The 17,917-nt window shown below is 36.1% G+C and overlaps 1 protein-coding gene across 4 annotated transcripts in view; it reads left to right on the forward strand.

Annotated features, from left to right (window-relative positions):
- Positions 1-16,438, forward strand: part of FAR1 (fatty acyl-CoA reductase 1) — a 28,407-nt gene extending 11,969 nt beyond the window's left edge. For 2 of the 4 annotated variants that reach the window (XM_009288842.2, XM_009288844.2), the window contains exons 7-11: positions 479-546; positions 2,592-2,763; positions 9,178-9,307; positions 11,840-11,967; positions 13,906-14,380. In XM_009288842.2, coding sequence (XP_009287117.1) covers positions 479-546; positions 2,592-2,763; positions 9,178-9,307; positions 11,840-11,967; positions 13,906-14,068 — 661 coding nt within the window. In that variant the 3' untranslated portion in view covers positions 14,069-14,380. Of the gene's footprint in view, positions 1-478; positions 547-2,101; positions 2,274-2,591; positions 2,764-9,177; positions 9,308-11,839; positions 11,968-13,905 lie in introns of all 4 variants that reach the window. The other 2 variants (XM_009288841.1, XM_009288843.2) reach the window with 2 other exon arrangements.
- Positions 16,439-17,917: the final 1,479 nt, after the last annotated feature.

The raw sequence follows: 17,917 nt of genomic DNA on the forward strand, positions 1-17,917 counted from the left end.
TTAGCAACAACTAAAACACCGGTGCGTTATCAACTTTGTTCTCCTCCTAAATCCAAAACACAGCACTGTACCAGCTACTAGGAAGGAAATTAACTCTATCCCTGCCGAAACCAGGACAGGTTCTAACAGCATTAATCCCTCAAAGTGTAACTTCCTTATGCCAGAGAGGAAGACAGCATCTACTGATACTGTTGTACAAGCTATGCCTTAAAATTCTTTCCTGGGCCTTGTTGTAATCAATACAATCTACAGTAATGTAGGTGACACCTTCTCTGAAAGAAAAGACATATGATAGTTAAAGAAGGAGAAAAATACTGGAAGATGATAGAGAAAGCAAAAAATCTAACATAGGACTGATGCTTTCTGCTTTTTGTAAATGATGCTGTTGAGGGAAAGGATAACTCTGGGTATGTCTTCTGTCTGTGTTTTTAAAAGGTTGTTTGCCTCCTAACTTGCTCTTTTGTCTTTTTCCCCCCAGACCAAGAAATGTCATGGTGTATAACTGTACAACAGGTGGCACCAATCCTTTCCACTGGGGTGAAGTTGGTATGCCGTGTTTCTTTTTTTCATAAGCTTTAATAGAAAAATAAGGTCAAATAATAAAAGCACAGGCTATAATCAGTAGGTCATATTGCACTTTTACTGTTGAAACTAGTATGATAGCCATACCTCTCAATTTTGCAGTGTATTGTGCTTTTTCATTATCTTCCATTGTTAATTCTCTCCCCTTGTAGCATTATCACGGTTTTATCACTGTTTCATTTTGTTCTTGGGGTTTTTTTTAATTCCATTATAACTTAAACTATGGGAGAACTGATTTTTCTGTTTTGTTGCTGCTATGGCCTAATCTTCAAAGTGTGGGTAGTGTGCAGAGAAAAGCATTGCTCAGAGGAGCAGTAGTGATGTGGGGTTTAATGCCAACTTTACTAAATACATATGGATAAACAGCCCACAACTAATGTTTTGTATATCTGCATAATTGAGAGGTATGGTAATAGTTTTGCACTTGTGTAGCTCTTTGTGTTTGGCTCAAGTTAATCGTTTGTTGAGGTGGCCTTTTTAATCTTCAGATAGCTACATGAGACTTTTCATGTACTATTCATGTACAGGGAAAAGTAATCTTTAAGAAAGTATGGCCACCTATTTTCAACTCTTAGATATTCTGACTAGAGTATAACTGACGTGCCAAAAGCTTTGGAATAGTTTTTGTTATAAATAGCAATACAAGCTGACTGGCATGGTAAAGCTGTTCGTTAGCTTTCAGTTTTTTAGAAATAGAGTTCTTATTTTTTCTTTCAGTTAATTTAAATACTTAAATCTATTTTATTTCTATTGACTACTTTCTCTATGCTTTTTACTTGCTTTTGCCCATTTTATATGTATCTGTATTTATAAACATTATTGCTTCAGCCAAATTTGGTAAATTGCTGACTTCATTTATATCCCAATTTGAATCAGGGTATTTAAATACTGTCTATAACAACAGCATAAAGTTACAAGAGATAATTACAAAGATGAGGTGAATTTCAACGTAACTTTAAGACACTGATCCTGCATATATGCTGAATATTTTCAGGTGTCAGCAGGAGTTTCTTATGGAGTCCCATCCTAATTGCTTTTTTCTTAATGCTTAAATATGGATAAGTTGTTTAAAAATGTCATTTGAAATGCACTTCAGATGCTTGCAAAGTCCTCAGTCCATTTTTAAATTACTCTTTACACAAGAGATTAGAATAGCCTTCTTCATGAATTATAGATGACTATTTAAATAGCTTTACGTGCTATATAAGCTGAAATTGCTGTGAATTTTTGAAATCAACAACTTCTAAGGTAGGGAAGAGGAACAGAAAGAGAGAAGCTACAATAAAATATGATACTGAAGATGAAGGCATAAAAGATCTCTTGGTTATAATAAGAACCAGTTTAACAGTATTCTAGGTTAAAAGCTTATGACTCTTTTAGTTTCTGTGGATTGTAGATGAGTTAGGGTGGCTATTTAAATAACATACTGAAGTAAATATTGTACACTGTAATGTACTTTGAAAACCATTAAATTTTACATGGTTATTATCAAAGCTGTTACGCAACTTTTCTTTCTCAGAATATCATGTAATTTCTACTTTCAAGAGGAATCCTCTCGAACAGGCCTTCAGACGGCCCAATGTAAATCTAACTTCCAATCACCTTTTATATCACTACTGGATTGCTGTAAGCCATAAGGCCCCAGCATTCCTATATGATATCTACCTCAGGATTACTGGAAGAAGCCCAAGGTAACGGTGACTAGCTCTGTCTTGTCTGTTCCTCTGACTTTTAAACAAAGCTATGCTTACACTATGATGTATATTTATTATTTTTTTAACTTTTTCTTCCCCTGAATGCTTTGTGACTAAAACTCAGCCTTTTTTTCCTGAGAACAGGTCCTTGAATTCAAAGTGACTTTGAACTTTCTAGCAAAAATGAGGATGTTTTTGTTGGGTAGTTTAGGGGTTTGAGTAGTCAAGGTAAACAGAATTACAAGATCTAGCAAGTGATGTTTGTTCTTGGATAATAAATATTCAAAATATGTTGATCCTTATTTTTTCCTACAGGACACCACATTAATTTGAATTTCAAGATAAATCCATTAGAAGGTGCAGTAAGGCACCCTGACTTTAGTTTACAATCCAACCCTCTCTTGTGTCAATATTGGACTGCAGTCAGCCATACAATGCCTGCATTTTTGCACGATCTTTTGCTCAGATTGACAGGTCATAAACCATGGTAAGAAGGACAGGGCTAAAAATACCTTGCTGGTAAGGTGGTGGAGACTTTTGAAGAAGACATGGCATGGGCACTATCTAGATTTACTAACTATCAGCAATAACAATCCAGTGGTGGCGTTTCTAAGAGATTAATGACTGGCTCAACAATGTTGTCCAAGATATGTCTCGGATCAGAATCCTAGTCAGTCATTAAACTCCAGGAAGTGGCTTGCATTAAGATTGTTGTTGCTATTATAAACTGAAAATGGAATGGGAGACACAGTTAATAATTGCGGGTTATTCCTGTAGATGATACAACTTGATCTGGTATGTTGGTTTGTATCATCTCAACATTCCATTCAGTTTATAATACTTACACTACTATCTGGCTAACTTCTTATGTGGTGAAAATGGCATAGCTCTGCTAAATAGGCCAAACTATTAAGTGGAAGGAATATAAGATGTCACTTCAATTTGTTTCAGATTTGCCAAGCCATATGAATTTAACTCACTGCATACATGTTATGTTTTCAAAAGTATTTGTCTTCAGACTCTATAAAATCTCCACTATTAACACAAGTGAGTATTCATTCATTGTCCTGTAGTCTAGGTCTGTCTTACAAGGAGGGAAAAGTTATGTAACAGACTTGGCACTGGATCAGTAGAAGGAAGCCAAGTAAGTGGTTTGTAGGAGAAAACTTCTAAACTGCCTTGGGTTCTGTTGTTCCAAGCCTACTCATAGTGTAATACTCACAGCAACAGTAGTGGCAGGAGGCTGTGCCTGTATAGTAATCTTCCCACATTAAAGAGATGTAAGCTCTTCAGATCAAAAGAAGGTATTGAACGTACAAGTTCCTACCTCTTAGGTTATTCTGCAATTTTAAGTTATTCTTAATAAAAATAGATAGAAATTCCCTGACAGATGTGAAGACTTCATCACTCTCTAAAAATAGTTATACTATAAATGCCAACCTACTGTCTTTCAAATGGTTAGGAAGTAGTACTGCCAGAACACTGTCAGTCTTTAAAAGGTGTCTAGTTTTTTAAGTATTTGATCAGTGGGAGTAAAACAAGGCTGTGAATAATCATGTTGTTTAGAACAGTCTTAGCAGTTTTATATTGTAACACTAGGAATGTTGAATCTTGTTTTTGCTTTTCCTGGAGTTCTTACTTGATGTCTAAAGATGGAATTTAGAACTTTAATCAGTATTAGTACAACTGGTGACATTAAATATGTATTTTTCTAGCCTGTCAAGTATTACTGATATGGGTATTCCTAATTAGTTTAATATAACAGTGGGTGGGTGAGTTTCCTATCATGCACAAGATTTCCAGTTTGGAGGAAAGATGGGAGATTGATCTAAAACAAGCTATTGTTCAGTCATTAAGGTTACTCAAATGCACTTGAAAGAAAAGTGTTTGATACCCAGCCCACTTACAGGAATATAGCTTTCATTATATAGTGCTCTTTTTTTTAAGCATTTAAAAAATAGGAGCCTGCAATAGGAGCAGTAGAAGCAAATAAATATATAGACGCAAGCAAGACATGCAGTGTTAAATTCTAATGGGCTTCTTGTGTTGTTTAATAATAGAAGAAATTTGAGACAGATCTTTACTCTTCTACTTTTTTTAGTCTTCTGGCTCAAAGTACTTTGAAAGCTGCTTTAACTGATGGGCTGGAGACAGTCATTGTATAGGGATGTACTACTGTTGCTGTGGTCATTCTGTCTATTTGACAGAATGGTTTTAATTACCAGGTGGCATGTACTAGGAAACTTCTAAAGCCTTAGAAACATTGTTGGAGATTCCTAAACTCGATATAATGCTGTTCTGAGTGAAGAAGGGCTGGCTTAATCTAAAATGTGACCTTTTCCACCATGATTTAGCAGAAAAACTTGAGCAGTATAGTAAAAATGTAGTAAAATCAGCACAAGAAAATTCAAATACTGTGCTAACTTGACCTTATGTGGTCAATGGCCTGCCCTCTGTGTGCTGAGTCTGAATATACTTCTGAGGTCTTTATTGTGTACAATGTAGGAAAAACTCTAAGCAATGAAATTACTGTGTAGGTTTAACTGCACTGTTGTCATACTGTCAGGATATTGTACTGCAACTGAATGAGAAATTTTTAACAAGTGGAAGAAATAGATCAGGCCTATGACCCTTCAGAGCTAAAGGATTATGTACATAATAACAAAAAAAAATCTTCCTGTTCGGGGTTGGGTTTTTTTAAACTTACCTGTTGAAGTCTTTCTGCAATATGAAATCATTGTTTTGCACCTCACTTGTGGAAGCAATGTTTTTAGTGAGATGGAAATCTGCTGGTTTTGCATCTATTTGAAGGTTCTTGAATTTAGCAATTCTCTGATAATATTAACAGTTAAGGAAAGGGAAGGAAGAAATAATGCATATAATATTTCTTCCAAATTTTATAGAAAGAACATGTACAGTAAGGATTGGCATAATGAAGATTTAGTATTTTATACTGAATACTTAAGACTGTTATAGCATTGTGCAGTTACATAAATAGTGGTGATAATCCTTAGCATCCAAGTTTAAGGATAGTGTTGTCAGTAGCTTGCCATATATACTTAGTTGTGTAGCAAAGCTTATTAATTGTCTAATTAACTTTAATATAAGGCGTAGTTCTCTCTTGTAACTTTGCATAGTGCTTACCACAACAGAACCATATGTTATTTAAAAACAATCCAGTATATTGAAATCTTAAAGCCTTTAAAACACACACCCAGCAGATCTTTCCAATTACTCTGGAAGAACAGAACGTGGCATGAAATATTTAAAGTTGTAATTCAGGGATTTCTCCAGCAATTCATTTTCTGTTACTGCTTCTTAGAAAGCTGAAGGGAAGGTGTGGTTGATGTATGTAGGGAGGTGTAAAGGACATAATTTCATATCTATCATTTCAATTTAAAGCTGCTTAAAACTTAACATGAAGCACCTTTCACATTTCTGGTTTGTAAGACAGTAACTGAGTAAAGAGTACACTTCCATTGAATAGATCAATATGGTTTTCCCTTGTGGAAGCACTTTAAGTTGTTCACTTAAAGGAACCACAGAGCTGCTGGAAAGATAAGAATTCCAGTACTATGTCTTACACTTCAAAATTTACAGCCAAATGAAAATCTGAACAAAGGTGAATTTGAAAGCTTGTTGTATGTATTTTAGAGGAATCCTTTTTAAAAAAAAAAAGCATTAGAGGTAATTTATTTATTATGTGGAGACTTGCAGTTTGGCAGCCTGTAGATCCACTGAAGGATCAGTCTGTATTTAGCATCAGAACTGTTTTTAGCCTGGAGACAATAGGTTGTGTGTAAGACTTCTTCAAAATGCAGTCACAGCCTTAAGCCAGGTCACTTTCGATTGTCTGGTGTAGAAACATGCTCACCGAACTTACAGGTAATTGAATTAACTATTGCTTAAAACTTAATTCCTGTGATGAGCTTCTCAAACTGTTGTATTTTGTGTTAATGGCAGTAAGGGCTGCCTAGTAGAGGCAAAATTCCACTTAGTATCTAGGTGAAAGTCTTGCATGCTGTCACACTGACTTGCTGACTGCTGCTAGTGTTCAGTTCTTTATGATGATAAGCAGGTCTGACTTTTTTTTCTGTCTTCAGCTTATGAAGAAGGTGTGATACAATGCTTGATATTATACTGACTGGTTATATATGGCTTTGATATTTATGACTTGTATTCAATGGCTATCTCTGGAACAACCTGTGAAGTATATATTTCAAAACTTCAGGTTGAGAAAGAAAGTTCCATTGTGTGTATACATGCTCTTTTTTGAGTCGTGTGTGTATTCCCATTTGCAGGAGGAATATGGTGCCATTGAAGTTATAAAACTTAGTCTGCCAGAGCTATGTGTCCACTAAATGACACTCATTGCTGACACCTCTGAATATGAGGCTGTTACCATACTACTTTTTCTTTAAAAAAAAAAAAAGTGTAGTTTCATGTTGATTTAGTGCAAACTAACAAGCCGTCACCAAGAAAGTTGGTCCTCTTCTGCCAACTTTGTAATTGATCTAGCAGTTGAGAGAATATGGAGACATTTGATTCTTTTGGCTGATAGATCAAGAAACTAACCCTACAAAGAAAAAAAAAAAAATTTTCCACTGGTGAATTGAATCAGCTGGTTCTGTGGCCAGTCACTAAATCCAGTTTGAGTTGGAGGGAGGGAAAAAATCTGCAGCTGAGGTAGAAGAACTCTTCTTAGCCACTTGATTTTTTTTTTTTTTAAATCAGCTTAGCTATGCTTTAAAACTATATCCATAAGCAGAGACAGCAAGATTCCCAGCAGAGGTTAGTCTTTACATTAGTTTAAATTTAGTTTAGTTTTTGTTTACAGAAAAGAGTGAAAACCAATGTCAGTGGCCAGTAACAAGCTCAAAATCTACACTTGTCTAATCAGATATTCATTTGCACTATTTAGTATTTTGCAGGGGCACAAGTGCAGTAGTCTAAGCACTCTAACTAAAACTCAGCTGCTCTTCCACCTTAGCATAAGAACACAAATTGGGGAGGCACAACAGGGCAAATCAACTAAGTTAAATAATCTTAAGACTGTCAGTGGACAGACCTCTGCAAAAAGTCTAAGCACTTAGCCACCGTGTCCTGTTTGGCACTATTTTTGTCCAGGCCATTTTGCTATGAGGTCTTTCTGGCTTACCTGACCAGTGATATCTTTGCTTTCCAAGTTTTGAGTTCTTTTCTGAATTTTTTGACTTAACTATTATGCTTTTTTTTAATGTTCAGTTCTGTCTTGTTAGCACAGGGTATGTTATGGATGCACAGTCTAGATTCCTAATTATTTTTGAATCAGAGGAACTCTGGTTCAGCTCAGCTCCCACTGTTGCCACCTTGCCCAACTGGTGAAACTATAAACAGGTGTTTTAAAGCATCTAGAAATATCTACTAATAAAACTAGCTGGTGGTCTAAAATTTGAATACAAGTCTGAATTGTACTCTGTAGATAAGTTCCTATGGGGTTTAAGGAAAAATATTTGTGCTTTTTGTGCTTTAGAGATACTCTGCTTTTTCAGTGGTCTCTGCAATTTGTATTGCTCCATTTCATGAGAAGAAAAAGAGGCAGTTCTGATATTCTCTTAGATACTGAGATGCCAGCCATTAGTGACAGTAGGGGACACTGATGCGATGCAAAATACTTTCTTTAGAAGAGTTTCTAGGACAATGTGCTATATCCCTTCTACAAGTACAAATGCATCAAGGCAGCTTTCAGAGAAAAATTGGTGGTTTTTTTGTTCAATACAGTTCACAGAAGCAATACTTACCTTCAGAAAGCCATTTCCTGTTAGTGCTGGGTTCTGCTTTCTTTGCCTTCCCTTCCCCTTTGCCCCCTGTGCTTAAAATAATCAGTGTATCCTGCTATAAGGATCAAATTGGAAGCAGTTCTGTGAGATGGAAATGCCTCAAGCACCCAAAGCAGGAATTTAATAGCATTAGATTATGTGGTACTAGTTAGTACTTAGGAAAATTGAGTGACCATCTCCAGCACTGTAACACTTGAAACAATTTTCTTGTCATAAATGTTGGAACTTTGCATCTGAGAGACTGGATGACTCACATTTTTTGGGTCCACTTCAGATAGTCTGATCAAAGAGAAGCTTGTCCAAATTGATCCTTACAATTTCTCTGTAGTCCAAGTGATGGTTTTGGTAGAGCTGCTTCTTCTGCATAATAAGGGGTGATGGAAGGTATTTCTGCATATTGTGAAGTAGCATAGAACTGACCACCTAACTAGCAGGATCTGCTATGGTCTGTCTGTGCCCTTAAATATTTTCCTGCCCTTTGCTGCAGTAACAGTAAGGTTAAGGGGCTAAGCCATATTTCTGGTGGCTTTAAGCCTTGATCTCTTAGTGACCATGATAAACCAATTTTGTTTTGTTACAGAGATCTGGTCTTGCAAGTGTGCAGGAAGATCAGGGAAACTTACTCCCTTGCTTAAAGTTGTCATGTGCCTATGTTCTGCACTGTGCAATTTGACTCTTTCATCAAGTCAAATTGTTCAGTACAGCTATTCCAGTATGCTGAAGTGAAAAGTGTTCTGTGTCTGTGTCCTAAAACAAGAGTTACCAACAGAAGACAAGACTCTACAATCTTTTTTTTTTAGGGAAGAAACTTATTGCACTGGGAAGTGGGATTAGGAAAAAAGGACTGTCCTATAATTTCTGATTCTATACAAAGATTGGACAGCCAAAGTCCACTTTAATAATATGCAGAAACATCCTGTTGATCTAATATAACATGCTTTGGGTACAGAGCAAGATGGGATATGTTAACATAGGGGTGTGGGGTTGGAGGGGAAAAAATTTACAATCTTACTGTCTGTTTTTTCTTGTTTGAACTAATCTTTACCACTGTAAACCTGTACATTCCATGCCTTGGACTGTAGGATGATGAAAACAATAACACGTCTTCATAAGGCCATGATGTTATTAGAATACTTTACAAGCAATTCTTGGATCTGGAATACTGAAAATATGACTATGCTAATGAACCAGCTAAACCCCCAAGACAAAAAGGCAAGTAGCTGTGTGACGTGGGCATGGGGACTGAAAATGAAATATAAGCTCATTGATTTAAGATTGAATAAGGACATGAACTGGTAATGCTGCTTCCTGTAAAGTAGAGCTAACCCTAGTACTAACTTAGTGCTGGAGATTCCTGTCACGTCTGTTCAGTTGTGCCAGGGCTGTGTTATGAGCTAGATCAGTGATAAGATCAGAGAGGAGGAAGGGCAGGAGCCCCTTGAAGGAAGCCTGATGTAAAAGATGGTTGTCTTTGGAGTGGCCTGATCACGTGGTCTGGTGTTGCCCATATATCAACCAAGTGGCCAAGCTGTTACGGTGTTACCTATATCGTGAATAAAACAAGGCTTTACTTCTTGACTGCTGTCTCTTTCCTGAGGAACAGCAGGTGGGTTTTGAGGGACTCTTTTGCTTGTTTTTAAACTAGTAACAACTTTTATATACCCTTTTCATGCTTTGGCCAGAGAGCCTGTGTGTTAAAAGAAATGTGAATGTAAATTCTGTCGCTACTTTCTGAAGCACACTCTTGCTGTGTGACTAAAACTGCCTCATGCAGGGGGGAAAAGTGTAATGGAAGCAGGATGTCAGAAGAGTCCCGAAGGTGGCAGAGGAAGAACAAAAACTTGAGTGCAGGGTCTGAGTAAGAGTGAATGAAAGAGCTCAAAGGAAAAGTCTTAGTCTTCCCGCTGTGTGTGGTTGCTGACCATCTATGTGAGTCTCTTTTTGCACTATGTTTACCAATCTTAAACTAACAGAAATGCCTGGGTGTGGCTAGCTGGTTCACCCTGGTGACTAGTATTGACGAAAGCTACCTTCTTTACCTGCATGTATGCGTGTGTGCTGCCGGATTCCCACCTTGCCGCCCCTCATATGGCTGGGAAAAGTTACGCAGATCTTACTGGATTCATTCAAAGTTATTCAAAATATATTTGTGCAATAGTGAAGCTGTAGTGGAATGGAGGAGTTGTCCCCTGCACCCCCCCCCCCCCAATATGTTTCACAGGAAGATAGATACATGTATGTGTTAAAATAGAGAACTATTGCAACTGAGATCTATTTCTGTGCCCCCTGCCCCCCCACCCCATTTAGCTGAGTTTAAACTTCCTTTCTGCTATCAGTTTGGTTAATATTCAGCAGGATAAAAATCATCAGTTACAGTTTTAAAAACTCAAATTCCCTTCTGCATTTGGAACGGTTTTGTCATCTTTAAGATGTCCTTCCTATTCATGTGTTTTCCAGAATCTAGTTCTATAGTTAAGTTGAAGAAAAGCTACTGAACTTCCAAATAAACTGTCTAAAAGTAAGAAATAGAATAGCTTTTGGTGATTCTTGTGTGGAGAGGATTTCTCCCCCCGCCTCACCTCCCCCAGCAACTTGAGTCCAGGACAAGTTTAAAAAACAAAACCAAAATAGCCCCAGAGCTTTGGACTGTTAGTATTTTCAAATAGCTGAATTTTCAATAAGATGTGCATATAGCAGTAAAGAACTAGTTGAATAATGGTTGAAACTTTACTTTCTTTACTTCTACATTCTTGCTATGATGATATATTATGGAAAATAAAGTTTAATTGAGAGATTCTGATAACTTTACCAGTACTAGAAGGCTGTTTAGCATGTATGTATCATTACTAGAACTACATGCTGGCCTTTAACTTACAAACAATGTGAAATTACAAAGACTCACTAAGGGATTGTTTTCAGAACTGTAGTGGGTTTATTTTTCATCATACCTTATAACGCGCCTGCCATGCTGTTAAGGAGCTTATTTGGAAGCATGGACTTGGGGATATAGTGTATGTATAACAACTTCTAAAGCTGAATACAGTTTCACTGCACAAAACTGTTTACTTGTCTCTTGTTCCTGTAATGATCTTGCCTATTCTTTTACCTGAAACAAAATTGACAGTTAAAAACCTGCTAGGAAAAATCTTGGTATTTATTGGGACTTAAAATAGCTGTTTATTGTAGAATCTTGAGATGAGGAAATCAATACATCAGTGAAAAACTTGAGTTGTGAATTTACTGTAGTAACTTCCTCTCCTGAGGAAGATATGCACATGGCTCTTCTTAAAATACAGCTGTACAACTATAAGCACAGCTAAAAGAACTCTGCATTTATCAAACAGTGAACTTGGCACAGAGCAGTGTTTATTCTATAGCATATTAGAATTATTTTGTTGCTTAAAAGGAAACAACATAATAGAAAATTGTTTCTAGAGTGGAATTTCTTACAGACAGATGAAATGGGAAAGCAGTGCACTTGGAAGTGGGGGGAAGAATATTACTGCTGAGGAGGAAAAATAAGGCATGAAATGGTTGAAATTTGGAAGAGATAGTATAATGAGCTGGTGGTTGAATCAAAAGTGGGATCTAAATCTGGATTGTTCTTATGATTAAGGACAAGATAACTTTCTTGCATCAAAGAAATTGGAATTATCTGGTATAAAGGCATTTATTCTTTTCCTTTGTTACATATAGCAGGTGAATTTTTAGGCAACTAACAGCGAAAGCTTTTATTTTATGCAGACATTTAATTTTGATGTTCGACAACTACATTGGGCAGAATACATGGAAAACTACTGCATGGGAACGAAGAAATATGTGCTGAATGAAGAAATGTCTGGCCTCCCTGCAGCTAGGAAACACTTGAATAAGTAAGTATAAATTTTTATATTCCTTTGTCTATATCTTCTGTGTTTTCCTGCCCTTGTCAAGTTTTGCTTTTCGATGTCATGACTTAATTGTTCTTTATAGCACCTGTTTAGGTCCTCCAGAATTCTTCTGTTCCAGTCCAGTGGTCTGAAGTGTTTTCTAAAGAAGTCAGATGTCATCTTTCTTGTTCTATTTGTTGCTTCTGAGTTGCTCTCAGTATTAATAGTTACAGTATTAGTCTGGGATTATGGTTGTAGCTCTGATCACTAGCGTATACTGTAATCCAGGTTTCTGATTTTACCCAAGTATCTTTTGGAAGGTAAAAAGGTACACAGTAACACAAGGTCAGAATGGCTTGTTCAGTTAAGGAGGTTTAATAGAACAATAGTTGTTTTGTCTGGGAATGTGATCTTTTGAAGCAGGTTGAGTAAACAGACATGGACTCTCCACCTCAGAGCAGGAAACTTTGATGTTGTTGCTCTAAGATTACTTCTCTTAGCCTTTTATCTGTGGCTTAACTCTTCCAATTTTAATGCATTGTTACTGTCCAGAATTTTACTGGCACAATTGTCCTTGTTTTGGTCTTGGCTGATTCATAATGACAGTTACAGACTTCTTGATTTATCTCTTGAAAGAGTGAAATAAGTGATTAATCTTGTTCTGCAATACTACTTCACATCTGCTATCCTGATAGTGCAGAGAGAAATGGTCTAGGTCATTAATTATGTCATTCTTCTAAAGACAAGGATTTGCAGTTGTAGAGTGGATTGGCATGATACGTTACAATCTCAAATACACTTTTGAAAGATGGTAATCTTTGAGAATGGTAGGGATAGCTGAAGAGGTGTCCCCTTCTGATTTTTTTTTTTAAATTTAGATGCTGTTAAATGCATAGGAGTTATCATACAGTTGCCATTCTTTGTACAAAGGATCATACCAAAAATAACATGAGAAATAGTTATGTATTGGAACAGCATCTGGTTGCCCCTAGCTCTCTGTTTATAAGTGGATTATTTTGCAAGAGGTTTAGATTCTAACATATACTTACTCTGAGGTATTAAGTTGGTCTCTTCTGTTACCATCTAGCTCTCAATTCTAACTAATCTGAACTACACTGTTTTTCCTATAAATAAGGAAGGAAGGTAGACCTTCCTACTAGAGGAAGGTCTGGCTATAGTAACACCCAGCCTACGTGTAAAAGAAGATAAGGGCAGTGAGTATTTCCTTAAAAAGAGCTGCCTTTAAAATACAGATTGTCATGATCCACTGAACCAAAGGGATTACTCTGTTTCTAAGTAATCTGAGCAAATTCTGGTTGCTGTTTGTCTTGAAGCTTCCATCTTTACATGTGAGAAGATTGCTAAAAGTCACAGTTTCCCTAAAAGGACACTTAGTTTCTCCTAATCTTTTAAATATAGTTCCCGAGAAGGAATGAGTTTAAAATTGCAGTGAAGACTCCAAGCTCTGTGGCTGGAAAATACTATGATGTGGGTTTTTTTTGTCAGTGGCAGGGGGAGTTACTTCCACATACATAAAGTTTTCAATATGTGGAGGGGAGTTCATAGTGTTAAATATTTCCTTGTCTTTGGGGTGGATGGCAGCCTTCTATAGGTAAGTTACCGTGTGTGTGACCTTGGCTTTAAGAGATTTTTATCAAGCAGCTATAAAGCAGAAGTACATGTGGTTAGTTACAGGGCTGGCTCTTTTCCTTAGTTTTCATGTGTTCTACTTTTCAGCAGTGAACTATGGAAAAGCCTTATCTGTTTGGTCCTTCACTTACCAGCTTACTTCCATCATTCACTTAATACCACTCATAATCTATCTTGAGATGAATAGATGAACAAATTAAATTCTACCTTAGAAGTTAATTTTTAGAGTGTTCTTTTTTCCTGTAAGTCTTGATACCTTGGCTTTTAATTATTTCTTTTGTTTTTCCCTAGGTTAAGGAATATACGCTATGGCTTCAATACAGTTCTTGTGATCCTCATCTGGCGTATCTTTATTGCAAGATCACAAATGGCAAGAAATATCTGGTACTTTGTGGTTAGTCTGTGTTACAAGTTCCTCTCCTACTTCAGAGCCTCCAGTACTATGAGATACTGAAGAAGAAAATTTAGCATTAGGACGTCTATGCATATGGTGGTCTAACTGCACAAAGCCTGTAACATGTAGTCATCTCACATTTTGTAAAAGCATAATTTCATCTTAAATTGGAGTGCGAAATATACAGTATGGTATATGTAATGTTAGTTGTGTATCTTCCTGGAAACAGAGGAAAGTAAAATGGTCAAGTGCCAGGGTGAATTGGCATTAGACAAGCATTTAAATAACTTTAACTCTTTGACCTGGAGAAAACATTTTAGACCACTGACCAACATAACTGTGCAATTTGGAACATGTTTGTTTGAAATCTGCCTTAACATGATTTTTTTTAAGTTTTACTCCACATTGAGCAAGATAAATATTGACTTAGTAGTTGCTAGTTGCTGTAGACCTATTTATTTGAAATTTTTCTAAATTACCAAGGGTTATACAAGTTGCAAAAGTGTATAAATGATGGTGGATCTCCTGAAAAAAATTATTTGAGGACTTTTTAAATTTGTCTTTACTTTTCACTACTTCTTCCCTTGTCAAAGTAGGGATGCAACAATGGTGCCTACTTTGCTTTAAACGGAAAAAAAACCCCACCCAACCTTCCTTAATTACTGAAAGGCCTTTTGTCCAATCTGATCTTCAGAACGCACTTAGTGATTCAGTTCTGTGCTAAAACTGGCTGCGTCCAACTTGCATTTATTTCAGCATGAACAATTTGCTTCTGTGAAAGCAGAATTGATCCTGTCATTGAGTAGATAAAAGGAAATGTAACCCTGAGGGGGGCAAAAATAAAGTCATTGACCGTCCTCTTTTTTTAATGATTTTTATTGAGAACACAGAGCCAGCACTTGATTGTTACACTTCTGACTTCAAAAGGTAAATGTATTTGAAAGGAATTTATTATGCTTAGTTGCTATTTATATTACTGGTAATAGTAGTTGGACAAAACTGTATGCTTTCATTAAGAGATATACCTGTTTTTAAATTCTAAGCAATGTTAGCAAATAATTCATGAATTAATAATTTTTTAAATCTCTGAGCTATGAAATTTGATGCATGGACACCACCAATACATAAGCATACTTTCTCATCCCTGCCCCAGTAAAACCTCTCATTTCACTGGGCAAGCAGAGCAAGATGCACCTTGCTTCTTCAAAATGAAAGTATGTTAACAATTCTTCCATCTATCTTTTAACTAAATTATTAGGTTTAAATCTGAAAAAAAGTCTGTTTTTTCTGCATGTTACTTTGTTTCAGTAGGGAAAACATTTGTAAAAATAGCAAGTTGTAAGAAAAGATTGAATCCTTGTTTAAGGCAATACGTGAAGATCCCTTTAAATTTTGGTTGCACAGAATTCTATCTGAGAACACTGTAATGTTCCTCTAATTGATGCACTGACCAGCACCCTTGCCCAGTGTTTGTTCATTAAAATCAGTTTATACTGATTAATATGTTCTTGAATCTGCTTGGAAAGGCAAATAATGACTTAATCACACAAGAACTACATTATACTTGCCCTCGGTAGTTTTTTGTCCTATTTGAATTAAGTATGTAAAGAACTTATTTTGCTATTTTTGTGAAAACTCTTACTTTAAAGAGAACACCTTTCGTGCAGGTGTATATCTCATTTTGAAAAGATAATGGCTTCCTTGCTGAAGCTAAATATTCTGTAGTAAGTAGTTAAGCTGTAATTCCTTTTTAAAACTACCTGTGTATATATAAAGCTAGTGATGAAAAGCCTAAATGGTCTAGGACCACACCTTGTGTGAGAGACCTCTGACTGTGGCTGAAAATAAATTATGGCTTCTGTGACTGAAGATGTTACACTTTAACAAATACATTAGGTGTATTACACTTTTAGTTGCCTCCCCAAGTATATTACTAGACCTGAAAGTATGCTCAAGCGTTCCTGCATTGTAGACTTTATTTCAGAGGTGCCTACTATCCAATGACACCCCTTGTCCCATGTTGGCATGTGGCTGAAGTTTGCAAAAGACAAATACATCATATTCTGAAAATGATTCTGTGAAGCAATTCACTTGGGAATTTTGGTTGTTTATAACTACTATATATGATACTTTTAATGTTGATTTGTTAATACTGAGAACTATGAAGCCAATGAACTGATTCTTTCTGGTCCAAAACACTGCTTAGAAATCTATTCTTTTGAATAAATAACAAAGAAAAGGATTACTTTAAATATAAGGATATTTAACCTCTACTCTTTAAACATTTGCCAATTTAGAAACCCAGATTTTCTTCGCCTCTTTGGAGACCGTGGTTCTGTGCACTATTGGTAACTTACAAAAATTCACCAGTCATCCTATTTAACTGACAACAGATTGTGTCACATTTACTACATTAGTTTTGTCACTTCCTGTGGTCAGTCTGTGAAATTCTATATGAAACTGCGGGTTTTTTTTTCCATATCAGAACCCTGTTCTCTTGCAGTTCTTCATACCAGTGTTTGCACATAACGGATGTTGATCAAAAATATACTGGAACTGTATTTTGATACAGTAAGCTAGACTCATTGTACTGACTAGCAAGTTACAGGAGGTATTCCAGTTGGTTAAATAGGAAGAAGAGCAGTCTGAAACAACATGATCAGTTAACAGTTACTAGTATTTAGATTTGGGACCAGGAAAAAAATTACATTTTCCTGTAATGTTTTTCTCTGCTGTAGGAACAGATGTTTGGAAACAAATGCTAAATCTGCGAGCTTTTATAAGACATAAACAGAAATATTGGGTGCCTTTGTTTGTAAACCAAAAATAAACAAATCCCTTGAAAGTGTTGTTAGTGTTTATTGTATTTTTGCATGTTTTTAGTCTAATTTCTGGAAAATAACTGGATAGTGTAAATGCCATCTTAATACACGTGAACATGCTCTTTCCTTTGTGAGAAACTTTGAAAATCAAGTTAATGACTAATACTGCATTTTAAAAAACAAAACAGAGAAACCTTCACAATCCCAAAACAAAAAACAACAAACAAAACCCCGAGAATCTAAACCTTCATGGGGTGATATCAAAACACATGGTGAGGTATGCTTGGTCATGGTAACTTTCTTGTATGTCAGCTAGTTTTCTCCTTGCTGTCATTCCTTGCTGTCATTGCCTGTTCATTTGTAGTATTAATTTCAAATTTACTTAAATAGATGGTGCTTTTTCATATGGTTTAAAAGGGTACTGTGGTTTTGCAGTAGCTTTTGGATTAACATTTCAAGGAATTACAAGCAACTACAGCTATTTGTAGTATTTACATTTTGTGGTGAGGGAAGAAAAGGTAGTATTAAGTTAGTGCATCACCAAAATGGCTTGGTTTTTTGTTTTTAACCTTAATTTCTTGGAATCTTCAGATTTCATGGATTCTTCCTTTTATCCAGAGCACAGTTCTAGAGATCATGCATGATCTGTAAGCTGTGGTTTGGGATCCAACAGCTTTAAAGCATAACCTTTCCTTTACTTGACTTAAGTCTTAAACTACCAAATATAGATGGTTTTTGTTGGTCTGTTTAGTTGATTCAAAATTGGAAACAAAACAAGTTTTAAGATGTTATCCCTTATGTGTCTTGTGCTGTTAAACATTTTGCCCTTTCTTCATAGTACAGTATTACATTGTACGTTGTTCAGAAACAAAGAACAGGTTTATTGAGGTAACTTGGATCTGAGAAGTACCCTACACAGAGCTGGGAAGTATAACTTTTCATAATATTTTTACATATTTCACAATCTGCTGAGCAGACTTTAAAACAGAAATGAAGAAAAATCACCAAAGAATGGCTACTCTGGAGAAATGTAAGTGAATTGCCTTAAAGTGCATTCTTGCTGTTCCTCAATCTTTTTATGCTGAAG

This window comes from Aptenodytes forsteri, unplaced genomic scaffold (genome assembly GCF_000699145.1).
Source record: "Aptenodytes forsteri isolate BGI_AS27 unplaced genomic scaffold, ASM69914v1 Scaffold8, whole genome shotgun sequence".
Taxonomy (NCBI): domain Eukaryota; kingdom Metazoa; phylum Chordata; class Aves; order Sphenisciformes; family Spheniscidae; genus Aptenodytes; species Aptenodytes forsteri.